The sequence below is a fragment of the Poecilia formosa genome, unplaced genomic scaffold (genome assembly GCF_000485575.1).
Source record: "Poecilia formosa unplaced genomic scaffold, Poecilia_formosa-5.1.2 Scaffold13, whole genome shotgun sequence".
NCBI lineage: Eukaryota > Metazoa > Chordata > Actinopteri > Cyprinodontiformes > Poeciliidae > Poecilia > Poecilia formosa.
This window is the reverse complement of record NW_006799952.1, coordinates 4,381,095-4,398,192: the sequence shown is the minus strand read 5'-3', so window position 1 is coordinate 4,398,192 and position 17,098 is coordinate 4,381,095. Positions and strand designations below refer to the sequence as shown.

The 17,098-nt window shown below is 40.1% G+C and overlaps 1 protein-coding gene across 1 annotated transcript in view; it reads right to left on the bottom strand.

The window, feature by feature from the left end:
• The window catches only part of igf1ra (insulin-like growth factor 1a receptor), a 90,062-nt gene that overhangs the window by 11,314 nt on the left and 61,650 nt on the right, over positions 1-17,098 (bottom strand). Inside the window, exons 4-20 of the mRNA XM_007545733.2 lie at positions 16,124-16,260; positions 15,519-15,663; positions 13,769-13,977; positions 10,800-10,926; positions 10,416-10,651; positions 10,166-10,333; positions 9,830-10,037; positions 6,237-6,523; positions 6,009-6,151; positions 5,290-5,455; positions 4,598-4,700; positions 4,336-4,406; positions 3,993-4,222; positions 3,333-3,437; positions 2,493-2,652; positions 2,161-2,290; positions 1-135 (exon numbers count right to left, since the gene is read on the bottom strand). Of these exons, the coding sequence (XP_007545795.1) occupies positions 1-135; positions 2,161-2,290; positions 2,493-2,652; positions 3,333-3,437; positions 3,993-4,222; positions 4,336-4,406; positions 4,598-4,700; positions 5,290-5,455; positions 6,009-6,151; positions 6,237-6,523; positions 9,830-10,037; positions 10,166-10,333; positions 10,416-10,651; positions 10,800-10,926; positions 13,769-13,977; positions 15,519-15,663; positions 16,124-16,260 (2,760 nt within the window). The remainder of the gene's footprint in view (positions 136-2,160; positions 2,291-2,492; positions 2,653-3,332; positions 3,438-3,992; positions 4,223-4,335; positions 4,407-4,597; positions 4,701-5,289; positions 5,456-6,008; positions 6,152-6,236; positions 6,524-9,829; positions 10,038-10,165; positions 10,334-10,415; positions 10,652-10,799; positions 10,927-13,768; positions 13,978-15,518; positions 15,664-16,123; positions 16,261-17,098) is intronic.

Sequence of the window (17,098 nt, the reverse complement as noted above, 5' to 3'; positions counted from 1 at the left end):
AGCATGTCCGGGCAGTTGTCGGGTTTGTCCAGGAGTCCCCCTTCCATGACAAAGCGCAGCACTTGTTCGTTGGACATGCCCTGGTAAGGCTGTTCAGCCAAGGTGGCGATCTCCCACAGCACAACACCAAATGACCTGCGGAGTTGCATCAAAAAACAAACATGAAACGAAAGGTTTTTGTTTCTGGGGTTTAAATAGAAAACTTTAAAATTCTTCTACAATTAATATCTCTTTAAAAAACATTGAAATTCTCCACATTCTCATTTAAAGTCAAATAAACACTCATTAAACTAGCGGGAGTTTTTGTTTTCTTGTTTTATCACAGCAAAAATACACTGCAGATGTACTGGGATGAACTGCAAACTAATCTCTGTAAGATATTGACTACTTAGAACCTCTAATATAATCCCTTATTTAAAAAATATCAGAACTACTCCTTTATGAAATAGATTTATTCTTGCCAAATCAAATAAGTAGAACAGAGATCTTAAATAAGACAGGCATAGACTTGATATTTATTTGGAGCAAAGAATGAACAGAATGTCAATGTCTCCATAACACCTCCAAAGAATGAATGGGCAATGTTTTTTTTTTAGCGCAAAATGCAAAAACAGTCAGTTTGAAGCATAATGCAAACAAAATGAAGTGATATTTTCTTGTGTCCATCTTGAATCCTGTCCTCCTTCCAGCTCACTCTTCAGACCGTTTCTGGTTGTGAGAATAATACCGAACAGGCAGACGATTTGACATACCTGCATGTCCAAAATATGTCAACAAGAAAACATGAGGGTAAACGGCAAAATAAGTCTAAATATAGACTGTTTACAAGTCTAATTTTAAGTTCTTCTGATTTCTGATGTGATTGACAAGTTTGGTTAAGATTTTTTATTTTTTTTTTGTTCAAGAAGAAGAGAAATTGTTACTCAGGGTGTTGACCCTAGAAAGCATCCGGGTTTGCATTTTTAACCCTATTGTCCTTTAATACCGACAAGAACAGGATTCTGTCTTAAGGCTCATATTGTTTTAAAAATAAATATTTTAGCAAAGATACTCTGTCGGGTTCACCAAGTTTCTCCTTGTGTTTTTAGAGATTATGTTTAGCTATTTTTCTCCTCCAAGCCCACAGACGTCTACAAATTGTCTTCTATAACCAATTGCTTGATGACCATCAAGCAGTGATTAGGAGAAAACTACCTGCAACTTAATTTGTACAAGAAAGAAACAAATTATTTCAACTTCAATGAAATTGTGGCCGTTTTCTGTTTTTCTGTTTTAATTTCTTGTTTAATGTCGTAATTTTTTTTATCATGTATTTCTGCTGTATTTTGTGAAACACTTATTTAATTCTGTGATAAGTGCTGTACATGCTGCATAAATAAATGTTATTCTCTATGAAAGAAAATGTTTGCATTCACCTCGTGTTTATTTACTCTTTGAAAGTCTTATTTTCAAAGAGTTCCTTCAAATTAACCATATTACGACACTCTATATGTTTCAGGAAGTGTTCCTTCTCTCCTGATTAACACACTACTCATGAAGCCCATAATTGGTTTGTCCCACACTAAACTTTAACATCAAAGAGGAGCAGGATGTAGTACACATGATGTGAAGGTGGGTTTGTGGTGTAAACACAAGCTCTCATTTGTGAACATCTGGAGCAGTTTATACCCACTCTTGCAAACTAATCCTTGGGACACTTTGAGTTGGGGAACAAAAACTTGCAGGGGAGCTAGTAAACAGTGAGACTGCTACAGAGGTAGGGAAAATGTGAGATTGCTGTAGGCTCAGAAATACAAAGTAAAAAAAAAAAAGAGAGAGAGAGAGAGATAGTGTTTTGTAGAGCGGAAGGAATTTGCAAAGAGCAAGCCAGCAAACCCAAACAGAAAAAAAAAAAAAAAAGATTTTGATGTTTTGGAAATACAAGCTGTCATGGCAGGAAACTCGTGTTCAAACTGTTGAGTGAAAATCTTGTAAAGAATCCTGGCTGTGAAATGATCTGTAGGTTTATACAGTTGTGACCCCACAGCGTGAACAGTTTTAGAGTATTATCCAACACAAAGAGAAAATATGCAGGCGGCTTGAAGCCCCCGGATTGAAGCAGGTTCATACATGTATGAGGGAAGGCAGCCTCGTGTTTGTGTGAGCGGTTTGTTCCCGTACCAGACATCAGACATTGTTGTGAAGACGCCATCTTTCAGTGACTCTGGAGACATCCAGCGAACTGGCAGCAGGCCCTTTCCTCCTTTCCGATAGTAATCCGTCTCATAAATATCTCTGGTCATGCCAAAATCTGACGGAAAAAAGAACAAACAGGTTGGGCGAGCCACTAAGTATCTCTTCACAGGAAACTCATGAAAGCAAAAATTTTCCCTCTCACATCCTCCCTATTTCTGTCTGTCTGCATTAAGACTCCACTGCCTTAGGCATTCACTTGGAATCAGTTCGGCCTTGAGCAACGTGGGAGAGGAACACCCAACATTTATGAAACCCACCTCCTATCTTCACCGTGAAGTCCTCCGTTACCATGCAGTTCCTGGCAGCCAGGTCTCTGTGGACAAACTTGTTGGCGTTCAGGTAAGCCATGCCGTCTGCAATCTCCCCCGTCATCTGGATCATCTTTTTCAGCGGGGGCAAGACCTGAGAGGTGGTGTTCTGTTGCGCAGCAAGACGAGAAGATGAGGAGACCTTATAAGCTGGCCCGATGGTTTTAACAAAATTAGTTTTATCCATTTAATTAGGCTGTTTTCAGAAACTTAAAACTAATTTCATACATATGTCCACAAAGTCTACAAAGCTTTTAATATTAATATGGTTCTGATCGGAATGGTGAAATGAGCCCTCTAAATGTGCTGTCCTTGTTTTTAATGCGTATGCTTGCAATACACAAAAACTCAGATTATAAAAAGCTTTAAAAACAGACAACTAACTTAACAAAACAGCAAATTGAAATAAATAAATAAAAAAAACAAAACTACCTTTTATGGCTTTCTTTCAAAAATGGAATCCTGCCCGCAAATTTTCCACAAAGGCCAGCGTTGATGCCACATCTAGTAGCTGTCCTGTCAACAGATTCTCCAGCCTGAGCTCTGGACTTTTGCAGCTCCTCCAGAGTTAACATTGGCCTCTTGTGTGCTTCTCTGACTAATACTCTCCTGCCTGTCCTGTCAGGTCAGGTGGACAGCCATGTCTTCCCATTTTCTTATATTCTTCCCAATTCAGGTGATGGATTAAACAGTGCTAAACCAATGTAGTAGTACAGATTACCTTCTGGCCCCTGGTTTTTGTGTGAATGCGTGAGAGTGTGTGTGTGTGTGTTGGGAGACGTTGCTTACTTCGTTACGAAGAGAACGGAGGTGGCTCTTGAGATCTCCGCGGGTCATCAGCTCCATGATAACCAAGGTTGGTTGTCCCTGAGAGACCACACCCAGCAGCCGCACCTACACGTCAACAGCAGCAGAAAATAAGTCGGCTGCACAAATTCAGAGAAACCAACACAATGTCACAAAGCTAAAATATTCATAATATTGTAGTGGAATTGCAGTGCATACTTAAGAAGCGCACTATTTATCTTTAACTAGCTCTGAAGATCACAAAGGGAAAAACAAGCTTTTACATTATTCAAAGTGAATTTAATTACGGAGCGCTTGACTTTTTATCAGTGAAACACGAACATGAACCCGTGGGAGCAGCGTTCTAAAAGGGGAATCTTTACCACTTCCATTTAACGCGGCTAATGAGCCCGTGATCACATTGATGCGAGAATGTAAAGAATCTCCAGGAGGCAGTTTCTTTGCCTCGGGCTACAGCTGCAGAGAACGACAAGCTCCCAGCTCCTCCTGCCCTTCTGGCCCCTCTCTCCGTTTGCGTACATGCAGAATAATTAGGAAGTAATGATAATGGTGAGCACTCTGCCATTTCCCGATCCATTATGAAGTTATTTTTAACCATCTGTCTGTGTTTTTTTCAGCTGTTTTATCACAAGTCCACCTTACCACATGATGACAGTTGAACTCTTTCATCACGGACGCCTCGTTCAGAAACTCTATCCGCTCCCTCATGCTTGCTGACTCGTTCACCGTCTTGATCGCCACCCTTGTCTCAGGTTCATCCTTGATGACGCCTTTGGCTGTGCCTTCGTACACCATGCCGAAGGAGCCCTGCCCCAGCTCCTTGTGCATGGTGATCTTTTCCCTGGCCACCTCCCACTCATCCGGAGTGTACACTGTTGCAGCAAAAAATAAAAATTAAAAAAATCATACGCAGGGTCAACCCAACATGCACAAACATCCAAACAGTACTGCTGAGAAGTCGGGGAAAGATGTTTGACATTCTTACTTTCAGCCGCACTGATGTACTCTGGGTTGACAGATGCATAAAGGACTCCATTCCCAAGTCTGTTGTTGTTTCTGGAAACACAAGCCCGGCTCAGTGAGCTGACAAGCAAGCTTTGGTTTGCGATGCAATATTTAGTCCTCAATAGGACGTCTGCTCTTCCCCAAAGGGGGGATCTAAATGAATACACCTATTAACTCTAAATAACATTACTCTCATCATTACGCTTCATGAGCAATGCCGCTTAGTAAGTGGGAGCACTTGCCTCTTTTTGTTGATGATGAAGAGAATGGTGGTGAGGCTTGCGATTACGAGAGTCGCTATAATGGGCAGGATGATGACCAAGTAGAGAGTCGCAAAATCATCTCCTGAGAGACGGAATGAAGAAAAACGACAGCTGAATTTGGTGCATCTTAGGAAATTCTACACTTATTTCAGAGATTCAATTCAAAAAGCAAAACGTAATTCATTACAAACATAGTGAGACATTTCATGCAAAAAGCTATTGTAATAAAATATTGTACCAGAGGGATTAAGAACATGTTTTTTTTTTTTGTTTTTTTTATATGAAAATGTCCAACTAAAACTGTGTTCATCCTTGATCTTTTTGCATGAATCACTGCACACTGCAGTGATGCAGTGATTCAGTAATGCAGCAGTAATGCAGGTAAGCTGCACAGCGTAGCAGATGGCTTGCCTCCCTAAATCTTCACTGACTGTGGAAATTTCACACTGAACCAAGCAACTTGGATTATGTGCCTCTACACTCTTCCTTAAGACTCTGAAATCTTGATTTCAAAATAAAATGATAAAATTCAGACCAATGAGCAACAGTCTAATAATTCTTCTGATGATCACAGGTAAGATAGTTTTAACATTAAAAGTTGTGGACAGGCTAAGAGCAGGGAATTCTACTGGACACATGCACAATCTTAAAATGTTGTAGTGTTGCTTTACGTTTAGGCGGAGGCACGTAGAAGAAGATGCTCTCTGTCCATGAGCCGTTTCCTGCCAGAGACGTGGCCCTCACTTGAGCAGAGTAGTTCCCGGAGCTCAGGATCGTCAAGCGAACTCCGTTGAATTTGTGGTACTGCTGATGCGACACACATTTATGCTTCTCAGGCTGGGAGAAAAGAATTTAACAGTGGTTACTTTTCGTAAAACACAGCTTTGCCTGTTTTACTCTCTCAGCATTCTGAATCACTTTCACTTTATGTTATTTTTTTGACCTTCATTTTTCACTTTAGAGCGTAGTGTCTGAGACAAAACAAATGTTCTACTTATATCAGAGTTTAGGTTCTGGAAGACTGATTTGAACAGTGGTTTAAGTTTCAAGTACGGTGGAGGATTTGTGTAGCTATGGGCCTGTTTCTCTTCCAAAGTCTCAATAAACCTTCACAAAGTGCACAAAGTTAAACACTTTGAAATATCGGGTGACCCCCTAACAGAAACAGTAAATGGGATCCAGGACTGGAGGATTTAGGAAAGTATTTAGCAAAAAGGAAAGTTGAAAGAGCACTCACTCTGTATCCTACAACTTGCAAAATTTTATAGGAGACTAACAGCTTTGCTTAAAGGCTTTTTTCACATCCTTATCAAAGGTGCCACTAAACATGGCAAGCAACATACATATAGTAAAGTGTAAAGTGTCTGTAATTATACCCTGCCAGAATTACCTCATTCCCCAGACGGTACTTGATCTCATACATCAGAATAAGTCCGTTAGGCATGGCAGGCTTTGACCAGTGCAGCACCACACACCCCTCGGTCTTGTCACAAATTTCATAGACAACCTTCCCAGGGATGTCATCTGCTTTGGCTGCCAAACACATTTACACACACAAAACAATAACATAACCATCTATAGATTTCTCACAAAACTCACGAGGTTGTTCTCTCCTTACCGGCAGGTTTAGTCCTAGAAAAAACAAAAGCTCCGATGCTGCAGTTGTAGCCCAGGTCCTCGTTGCAGGCGTGGATTTCAATAAGGTACAATGTGAAAGGCTGCAGGCCAGAGATTTCTAAAGATCCTGCTGAGGTTCTGTCATTGAGGAAGGGATACTCAATGACAGGAGGGATGACATATGTGCTGTTATCCCCTGAGCCAAGCGTTGTATTGCCCTGACTGCTGTCGTGAAGCTGAGTGTGGTTAGCAAGACCAAAAAGGTCTCTGCGACGACGATCTGGAGGTCTAAAACAAAAGGAACAAAACATATGTTAAAAAAATAAGAAGTTGGGCAACAACAACAAAAAACCTTATAATTCCACTTACGCAATTGTGTTTTATTAACTACCAGTGCTTTATTCTTAAAGCCGAATAAAGTTTTGCAGAAGTGTGCTGGAACTATTTGTTTCTATGGTCTGCAATGAGTCTCAGCAGTGCTGTGTTAAAGAATGAGGTCAGATGGATCATTGCAAAGTAGACAGAGAAAAAAAAACATGTTTTTTTCCACATTACATAAAAAACAATATGGAAAAAAACATCGTTTGTGGACATGTAACAATAAAGAATAAAACCAGTTGGAGAAAACTGTCCTGACAGATCATTTTTTAGTCTTCATTCCTAACGCCCAGAGCTCAGAATGTTACACAGAATGTTACAGATTTTTGACTCTCGGTGCCAGAATTCAGATGATAAGCTGCAGAGCCTCCTGGAACTGCACATCATCACCACTGAGGGCGGGAAGGCGGTGACAGCTGTGAAGGCAGCACCATCGGTTGTACAAGAGAGACAGCGGGACATTGAGTCCACAAGTTAAACTTTTACTGATCTCAGTTGAAATGGACCAAAGAGTGATAAATCAGAAACAAAAGGGCTTACAATTGATGAATCTACTTATTTTAGCCTCAAATGTTTATCAGCTTTCAAAAATGTCTGAAAAGAAAAAGAGTAAGGCCCAGTTAACTTGCTCGAAGCAGCAAAACATGCACAGTTCGGTGTTTATCAAACTTATTAAACTGAATAAGTCATTAAATTTTACCAGAGGAGACACTCAAAAGCTGTAAATCTTCACAAAAAAATAATTTAACGTTTGCATAAGACTCAGATCAAATCAAACTGAAACATAGCCTATTTTGGGGATTTTACACAAAGCATTGAGGAAAAGTATTTCAGCTACTTGGACTTTTCCAAATATATTACGTTATAACAACAAACAATGTTGTTTGGTGAGACTGAGATTTTATGTGATAGACCAACACAAAATAGCAGACAATTGGTAAGTGGAGAGAGATTTTGGTAATAGAGATTTTCAAAGTTTTTTTTAGAATTGAGTATTTGAAAAGTGTTGTATGTTGTTGCTTCAGCCCTATTTGCCTTGAAACCAAAATCCGGCTCAAAACAGATCCAACACGCCGGGATAACAGCTGGGACGATGCATAAAGCAGGGTTGAGTTTTGAAGCTGTATCTCAAACTTCATTAAGCATTGCTACATCACTGAGCAATGCTTAATCCGTCATACTAAAACAAAGAGTAAACTAAACTAAGTGAGCTTACAAGAGGTGTGAAGGACAGCTTCACTTACAGGTCAACATTCCTACTGATTGATGTCTCTTCAGCAGCCAAGCAACCAAACCCCAGCACAGGAGTTTCACTTTGCAATACACCGTACATATAAATAAACCGATATTGGAGTGCAAATAAAAGCGTAGACAAGAGTCTAACTGACCCTGACTGACAGTCACTTTTAAAAGCAGAAAAAGTAAAATAGGTAATAAAAGAATCACATAAAGTCAGCTAAGGCAAATATCCTTAGCTGACTGAAGCAGCTAGTTGCATTGTTTGTTCTCCTCCTCCTCCTGCTTGGCTGATTATCGGGAGAAAGAGATTGAAACAACAAAGTTCAGACGGGGCAAGTAGTGATTAAACATTAAGGCTCCAGTGAGTAAAGCAAATTAGATGTGGCAGCATCCAGGAAATCCCTATCAATTCATCTGTATCTATTCATCACCACCCACAACAGCAGGTGATTACAGTAACTAAACGCTCCCGTCTGCCGATGACAGGTCTTTGAGGTCTCTGAAGCAGATACTGCCAAAGCATTTCTCTTTTTCATCCCGCCCGTCTCTCCTGTAAATTAGTCTGCTAATGCTACTTTGCTCACTGTATATCTTCCCGGTGGGGACTCTTCCCCCTTTCATTTAAATTCCAGATGGACTCACTGTACATTTCCTGGCAGCTGTTTCACTCCCGAAAAAAAAAAAAAAAAAAAAAGAAGAAAAAAAGCATCTTAAACAAAGCAAGCATGCAAGAGGAGCCGTGGGGTGGTGGGGGAGGAGGAGGTGTGTGTGTGTGTGTTGTGTGTGTGTGTGTGTGGAGGGGGATGTGGGGGCAAAATGGAAAACATTTCCTCTCCTTTCTGTTTCTTTTTTCAAGGATACTCTTTCCCCCCTCCTGGCGTCTAAACACTGAACTTTTGAAGAGAACAAAATCCTCCCGGATTTGGTGTAAAATAATGGTGGCCCCATTACAGAGGAGAGCCTGTGCACACTTTGGCTGCTCAAGGCGAATGATTTTATGCTTCTTAGAAGAGTAGAACTATATAAATCAAACAAAGCAAAATATGTTAGGACTGCTCCATGTCCCAACACCTCCAAAGTCACACTTCAAACCAAAACAGCATGAAGCCCTGAAGCGTGTTGAGGTTAAGCTCATTGGATCTACTCGGTTCCATTATGCTTGTTCAGCCTGCCTGCTTACACACAACCCCTTTTATTTCAATACCCCTTAGTCAAATCCAGTGCAACTAATTGTCTTCAGAAGTCACTAATTAGTAAACATACAAAACACCACGCATGAAAGAAAACTAACAGTGTAACGTCTCTAGGGTTTTCTTGCTTTTCGATCGTGAAACTGAGGCAGAGGTTCACTTTCCAGCATGACAGCAGCCCTAAGCATACAATCAGAGCTACAGTGTTGTCTGAGTGTTAGAATGGCCCAGTTAAAGTCAAAACATAAAGGCACCTGAGAATCTGTGACAAAACTTGAAAAATTCTGTTCACAAAATCTCTCCATACAGTGTCAATTGAGATAGTTTGCAAAGAAAACTAGGGCATCTAGACGGGCACTATCTAGATGTGCAAATGAGATAGAAACGTATCTCAAAACGACTAGCAGTTCTAATTGCAGCAAACATGACTCAACTTGCTTCTAAGTATCAGACGAACATAAACGCCTGCCACAGCTTTCAAATTTCTTTGGTAAAAATCTTTGAAATTGATGTTCTGTCCATTTTGCAATGACACACCACATTTTGTTGGTCTATGAAATAAAATTCCAATACAATCAAATTTGTGTTATGTTTTAAGCGGTGTGAATGGTTTTGCAAAGCACCTGTTCTGTTCTGTAATAATTGAAAAAGCAACTGAAAATGTTTTAGAGCGCAATTTGTCAAGGGGGCTCCAACCCCAATCCTACAGAGCTACTATCCTGCAATTTCATGCATTCCTGGTCCACGTATCTTTCCTTCAACAACCAACAAGCACAAATAACCATACCTTGGAAGAAAGATGACATTATGGAGGAAGTTCTCAAAAGCTTTTAGAAAGTAGGGGTCATGCTTGTCCTTATTCTTCTCTTTGGGTGTGTTCTGGCAAGGACAGCACTGTTCCATTTTATCCCCAGGCCGGGTAATTTTGGGGGGGGTTAGGTGATCTTTCCCCTCTGTGGGCTCTAATGATGGGCTCCGGATCGGTAACTTCAGCCCTGTTTGAAAAGAAATACCAACGTGGAACGACCTTTAATAAAATTCAAATACAATCAAAGAGACTTTCAAGTCTCTCAAGTTCAAACAGCAACAATATGTACATTTCATAGGATTTTTGTGTAATAACCTTTGGAGCAGTAATTATACTTGAAGAGCTCCCGGTCTTCATGCTGCCGCTGCCAGCGCACCAGGTAGTAAATGTGATTGCCGTTGGGAAAAACTGGAGGTGACCACTTCACTAGCAACTTGGTTGAAGAGTTGGCGTATGCGTGGGCGTCTTTGGGCACGGACGGCACTGTAACAAACCAAAGTCATGATGCGTGAGGTATCTGTGATGATCACTGAACAACACAGTTCAGACTGCTGGTCAGACTTACACGAAGGTCGCGTGCGGATATAAATGATGTCGCTCTTCGCCCCGGAGACGTGTTCGTCCTTCATCTGCAGGGCGGTGGCTTTCACATAAATGGCGTACTGGGTCCAGGGCTTGAGATGTTGAAGAGTAAATTTGGGATCTGTGTTTTTGTCCTGTGGAAGGTCCACGTCCACCATGTGCCAGCTATTGGAGCCACAGCCATCCTGGCCATCAAACTCTGTGATATTCTGGGAAGGTCTGAAAGAGAACCGATTCAAACGAAAGGCTTCGGTACAAATCTGCAAAATGTCAAATTAGAATTTGGCAATCTAAAGTCATGACGCATCCTGTACAAACCGATGTGTGATGAGGGGTTTATTTTTATATGAGATTGTTGAGCACTTACGACTCCTTGTAGTAGACTATGAAGCTTAAGAGATCTCCACGGTCAGAGACTTGGTAGCGTTCCCATGTCAGCGTGATCGTGTTGCTTGTTGTAATGTTGGACTTGAACTTCAAGGTGTGACTTTCACCTGTAATGACATAGCAGACCCCTGCCCCTGTGAGACAACTTAAAGGGCAATGTGACTTGTTTCTCAGCTGTTTTTCTCAAAAGTCTCAAAAAAGCAACAAATTACCATAGCCAGAACTCTGCACTAAAGAACAGAACCACTCTTCACCTGATTAAAACACTGTTTGCAGTACAGCTTCGTCACTTATCTGTAGTACCCTGCAAAACATTTACATACGGTATGGATAGTGGCTAGTTGGACAGGCTTCAGAGAAAGATTAAACTGCTGCCTCACACTCCACAATTTTTTAAATTGCCAGAGTCAACTGGAGCTTTGTCAGAGGAGCCTTAAGGAGACTGCAGCAATGGCAACTGTAGCATTTGCAAATAATGAATAGATTACATCAGCTCTTCAAATCAGAACTAAGCAACCATGGAAAATAAAATCACTGCTGATGAGAAGTGCATTGGACTTCATACAACTGGAGGAGAAAAACACAAATCCAAAAAGCATGAAACAAGCACACTGTAATTTAGATGAACATGAACTTTGGCTGATAAAACAACACAAGGAAGAAAACAGATGTGGTTGTATCTATTAATTTGGGACCAAACATCTTAAATTGCAGGGCGTTTTTTTTTTTTTTTTTTGTGTTTTTGTTTTTGTTTCGAACAGCTGAATATAGCTGTAATGAGTTTGGCTCCATCTCAGTTCATGTATGGCAGCCGACAGGTTGTTGTACAACCCATAATTATTTACGTGCCTCTGTCCTTCTTTAAAACAACAGGGAAAGAAACTGGACGAAAAAATAGTTCACTCGATACAAGCTAGCTAGCAACTAAGCAAACCAAGCTGATTGCTCAGAAAACCCTCCCCCAGAAAAACCCTTGTTTTAGTTAAAAGCAATGCAAACCAAACAAGGCATAGCATTATATTATGAGAGAAGAAATTAACTAATTAATTAAAAAGAACTACATCTTCTCAGGTTTGTAGTTTTAAGGCAGTATAAAAAAAAACACATCCTCCTTCGGATGATACCTAGTTTAAATAACACGCTATTTGCTCACACAAATTCATCCAAACATGACTTCTCCATATATGATGAAACTGAGAAACTGAAATAAAGGCAAGAGAGCAAAAATCATTGTGTAGGTTTGAAGAAGGATCTAGTCCTTTTGTCTCAGAAACATTAAAGACAAGGATCAGGGAAACGTTCTCAGACAAGAACCTTCTTGAGAGAAAAATCTGAATCACCTTAAGGCTTATTGATAAAAACAAAACACAAAAAAGTCATAATCACAATAATTATATTGAATGTCAACTGTTGGAAATATTAGTTTAATTATGCTAGTTCTAATGCTAGCTTTAACTTTAGCGCATGGTGAAATATTAGACTGATCCTGATTGTTTTGAGTAGGCCTCAATTTTTGGTTAGATTTAGATTCATAGTTTAACCAATATATAACTTAATCAGTAGAACATTTTTCTTAGATATAATGATCACGGTTTGATTAAAATTAGTCAGTAGTTTTTTTTTATATTAGATCACATTCTTAAGAGTCTATAAATCATATATTCATTTGAAAATGTTTTAGTTCTTTATAACCAAAGGAGTTGAAAACTAATCAGAAAATCTTGAGTGTAACAGATGTTTTGGTATTGAAACTGCTCATGTCTGTTTTATAAGAGTTTGAAGATATTATATGAAATGTGTGCCAATTTTTATAATCAAAATCTGCTGTTTGATGCACTGGGTCAGAGGTGAGGTCAGCAGAGTTCTGTGATGTTCAGGAACCAGTTTGAGGCAGTTTGAAATGAGAAACACAGATAGCTGATAAACTTTGGTCCCGCTTTCTTGAGTAAGAATGTTTCTGTATGAAAATGAACACATCTACTGTTGCCCCCTTGGGAAAGTGTGCAGGGAGGATAGCTTAGACAGTGGATAGATCCATCCTTTGGCCTTGGTAACACCTGCATGGTCTCTGGCGTGCTAACAGCAACAAGGGCTGTTTGAGATCATCTCTAAACTGTTCGTTAGACGCATCAGACAGTAGAAACACGCCTTGATATAAAAGTCACTGAGCTAAAACGGCTAATCAGATCACTGAGGTGGAACTGTCTTAACTGCCACACACAGTGGTCTCCGAAGGCGCGTCTTTGTATTTTTGTGTTTTTCTAAGGTAATTAATTTCTTCTTTGTGGCTTTGGTTGCTGATGATTATGTTGAGCTGTTGATGTGATGTTTAAGCACTTGATTGCTTGAATAAAATTCTGGATGATTGTGAAGTTGAACAGTGACTGATTGTCTTCATGGTTTTACTTTTACGCACGACATTAACGGACCTGGGGAGACGAGATAACAATGAGCAACAGGTAGTAAATATCTTGCATTCTCAACACAACCCAGATTTCTCACAGCGTTGGAAAACACTGCATTGCAATTCACAAACCAAGCGAGGGTAGAATTACCGAGAAAAAACATCCCTAAATGATTATTAATACTAATTATTTTGAGCTGTTGAGAGTTTAAATTGAAACTAAATTGCAAATTTGATTAATTGCACAACTCTAAGGCAGCTTGCTGTGGTTATAAGCCAACCTAAAATCCCTTTAGCCTTAGCTTTTCAGTTATAACATTAGATAATGTAAAACAGGCCAGAAGTCTAATCTCTGGTGTTCTTGTTGATCTAATAATATGGATTATTTTTTAGGCTCTCCAGGTCACAGAAATGTGCAGAAACACTGGAATATCCTGTCACGTAAGCCTCCTTTAAATAAATCCTACAAAACGAAAATATGGCTCTGTAAGGACATTTTTAACAATTTTTTTTTTTTTTTTTAATTCAGCAAAATGTTCACTCACAGCTGGCTCTTTCACCGTTGTAGCGGAAATCACCCTCTTCTGGCTTTACAGTTATGCCCGTTTTTTCCCACATGGCGTGAAACTCAGACTCGCAGAGCTTCGGGTTTCCACGGAAGAAGATACGCCCTGCCTGAATAGTCAGGTTGTGCTGGGTCCAATTCCACAAGGACTGAAGATTCTGGTTGTTGACAGCGGAGAACGAATATGTGCTGATAATGAGAGAAGATAAGCAGACGGTCACAAACATGTTGCAACAAGTTGTTTTTCTTAAGCAACTCGTGTGTAGCAACGGACAGTTCAAATGGTTATTAAATATCGTTAAGCGTAGTAGTGTTGTGCACCAAAATGGGAGACCATAAATGTGGGCTCTGAATTGTGTGTCTGCCTAACAATGAGCGTTGGTATGACACTGTGTCATGTCACCACCATTAGCACCAGCAGTCCAAGCATAAAGCCTCCAGAGGGAAGAGAATGTCTGCCATCCTCAACAGCATTCCTTAGAGAGAAACTTAACACCGGGAGAAATGATAACAAGAGGGACACAAGGCTTTCCCATGACCCCCTCAGCTAAAGAAAAAAGCTCTGCTTTGGATCTAAGGCTGCTGCTGATATCCAAGTACAGACATTAGCAAACCTGAACCTTTCCAGTCTGCTTAGTTGCCACTTATAATGTCTTCAAACACACTTCGCTATCTGGAACCTGACACGAAATTGTTAAGTGAAGATGTATCCAGCAAGGCTTACGTGCAGTATGAGGGTTAGACTAGCCTAGTAAAAACTAGTCCCTTGTCCTATTCATTTTGCTCCGGAGGGATTGAGGTCTTGACTGTTGAGAAATGACTGCTTCTTGGATGCGTGGACGCTATGGAAGTTTTAAATTTTACCCAATTGCTAACATTTGTCTGTGACATATGTGATGCTCCAGTTCTACGCTTACTGGAAATTGCCTGCACTGTAAACTACCCTCCTCTACTGCAAAGAGAGAAGTGCTGATCCGAATTCAATTTTTGGAAGCGTGACCAACATAGACTGAATAGAGTAGAAAATCATTGTCATTGTTCACAACTTCTCTCTCTGTTTGCTGATTGGCCTGGTAAAAAGATCTACTGGAGACAATCCAAATCAAGGGGAGAATTTCCAAACTGTGCTGTAAGTGAGAATTTTTTTTAATTTTTTTATTTTGAGCAGAATGACATAATGTCTAAGGATTTATAACCTGCAGTTCCGGGTCTGTCTGTGGTTGTTTTGATCAACTAAATTGGCTCTTGATAACTTACCAAAATGATATGGAAATAAGGAATGACCAAAGGACATTAAAAAGCCTAGCTTCAGCAGCTTTACCATTTTGTTTTCATGCAAGAAAATGCAACGCAGTGACAGAACAATGCAAGACCACTAACGGTACAAGGAACAACAGTTTGCTTTTTAATTTTTAATTGAGTCCATTAATGTCACAATAATGCAGACATGATGTGCTATGCTTCACAATAATTTCATAAATGTGAAATAAATCAATTTGCCTAATTTTATTTAAATAAAAGTAGTCTCTTCCCTCATTATAAAACTTTTTTTGTTGCTTTTAAACAAATATCTACCCAGGAATTTGTAAAAATGGATAAATAATCTTGTTATAAAGCTTTTAAATGTTTGGGGGCTCCATACACATTAATGCAAAAGTAAAAAATAAAACATTCTTTGCTGTCGTATTTTTTAAAATTGTGCATATATGACCAGGTTCACACAGCCTTACTCTTCAATAAGTTCCTTCCCGTTGATGTATCGGAGGCTTTTGAGGAAGGACAACGAGCTGAGAGAGTGAGAGTGTCGAATTTTCACATATCCCGTCACTGTCTGGATCAGTCCCATGAAGGTCTCCAGCTCCGAGGCTATGTTAACTGTAAAGAGTAGAGACAGAAAGCAAATATGCACTGAAATTATTCCCAGATATCCATTGCAACTAAACCAAATGAAAATTAAATGCAATTGAACATCATTTTAAAAATTGACAGCTCGAAATAGGTGATTTAGGGAGGGTTGAATACAGCTGCACACCACACGACTCAGTATATATATTTTTTGAAAACATATTATTTTCTGTGCAATTCAAAATTATGCATTACTTAAAGCTGATTGTTGGTACAAATTCTCTAATACTAGTAAATAAAGGCAAACATGCAGAGTGAGGCCTTGCTAAGTTTTACTCTATAAAACAAATAGAAACATTACGTTTGCTCCTCAAAGGAAAAACAAATCCTCCTTTTACTTTGCTCAGTTACTTTTGTAGCAAACATTTCTGGAATTTACCGCCAAACACTGCCGATGTGTAAAAGAGCACACGGTTTTAGATTCACTCACTTCCGTTGCGGATGTTGATGACCAGATTGCCTTCGATGACGGTGCACTCCTTCAGGGACTGAGCAGCATCCACAGAATCAATAACAGAGGCCCTACAGAACTTGTCGCACAGACCATTGCAAGCGTTGCACAGCATGCTGCACACGACAAAAGCCAAAAGGAGAGGAGAGGGGGCGGGGGTGGAGAGAGAGGAATTATTACAAAAGAAAGAAAGAACAACATCTTTTTTTTTGTGACATTTTCTACCTCACACTGAAATAATTTGTCTTCTCTCAGCCCAAAAGCATTCCAGAGGATTCAGGCAGATAAATTCAGGGAATGATAAAAGGTCACTTCTCACATGGACAGTTTAATCTTTTATGGAACCTCGACTGAACTGTTTCGTGAGAGAGTGACTCAGTGTTTCAACCTTTGAGACAAAACACATGCAAAGGCTAGAAACAGATTCAGCAACCAAGAGACAGGCCCAAACTTTAAGTTTGCGAAAAGACAAATCAGAAAGAGAAACAGTGAAAAATGAAAGTTTTTTTTTTTTTACAAAAGTATTTACACCTTCACTGTATTTTATTGGGACTTTATGTGTCAGATCAACACAGAGTAAAATATAATCGTGAATGGAAGGAAAAGGGGCAATTTAATATGTGTTGCTGCAAGTAGAGGAGGATATGGGTCGGGCCTCGCAGGTCCAAACGTATTGTGAGGGTCTGCAGAGAACATTTGGCAGAGTCTCCTGTCAAAAGGACCTTCAACTCCCACCTCCGGCAGAACTTTGAACACTTCCTGGGGAGGCAGGGGGACCTTGAGTCGGAGTGGGCCATGTTCCATGCCTTCATTTTTGAGGCAGCTGACCGGAGGTGTGGCTGCAGGTTGGTCGGTGCTTGCAGTATCCCTACAACTCGCTGGCGGAGACCTGCTGTGAAGGATGCAGACGAGTCTTATCGGGCCTTTTTGGCCTGCGCGACTACTCCAGCAGAA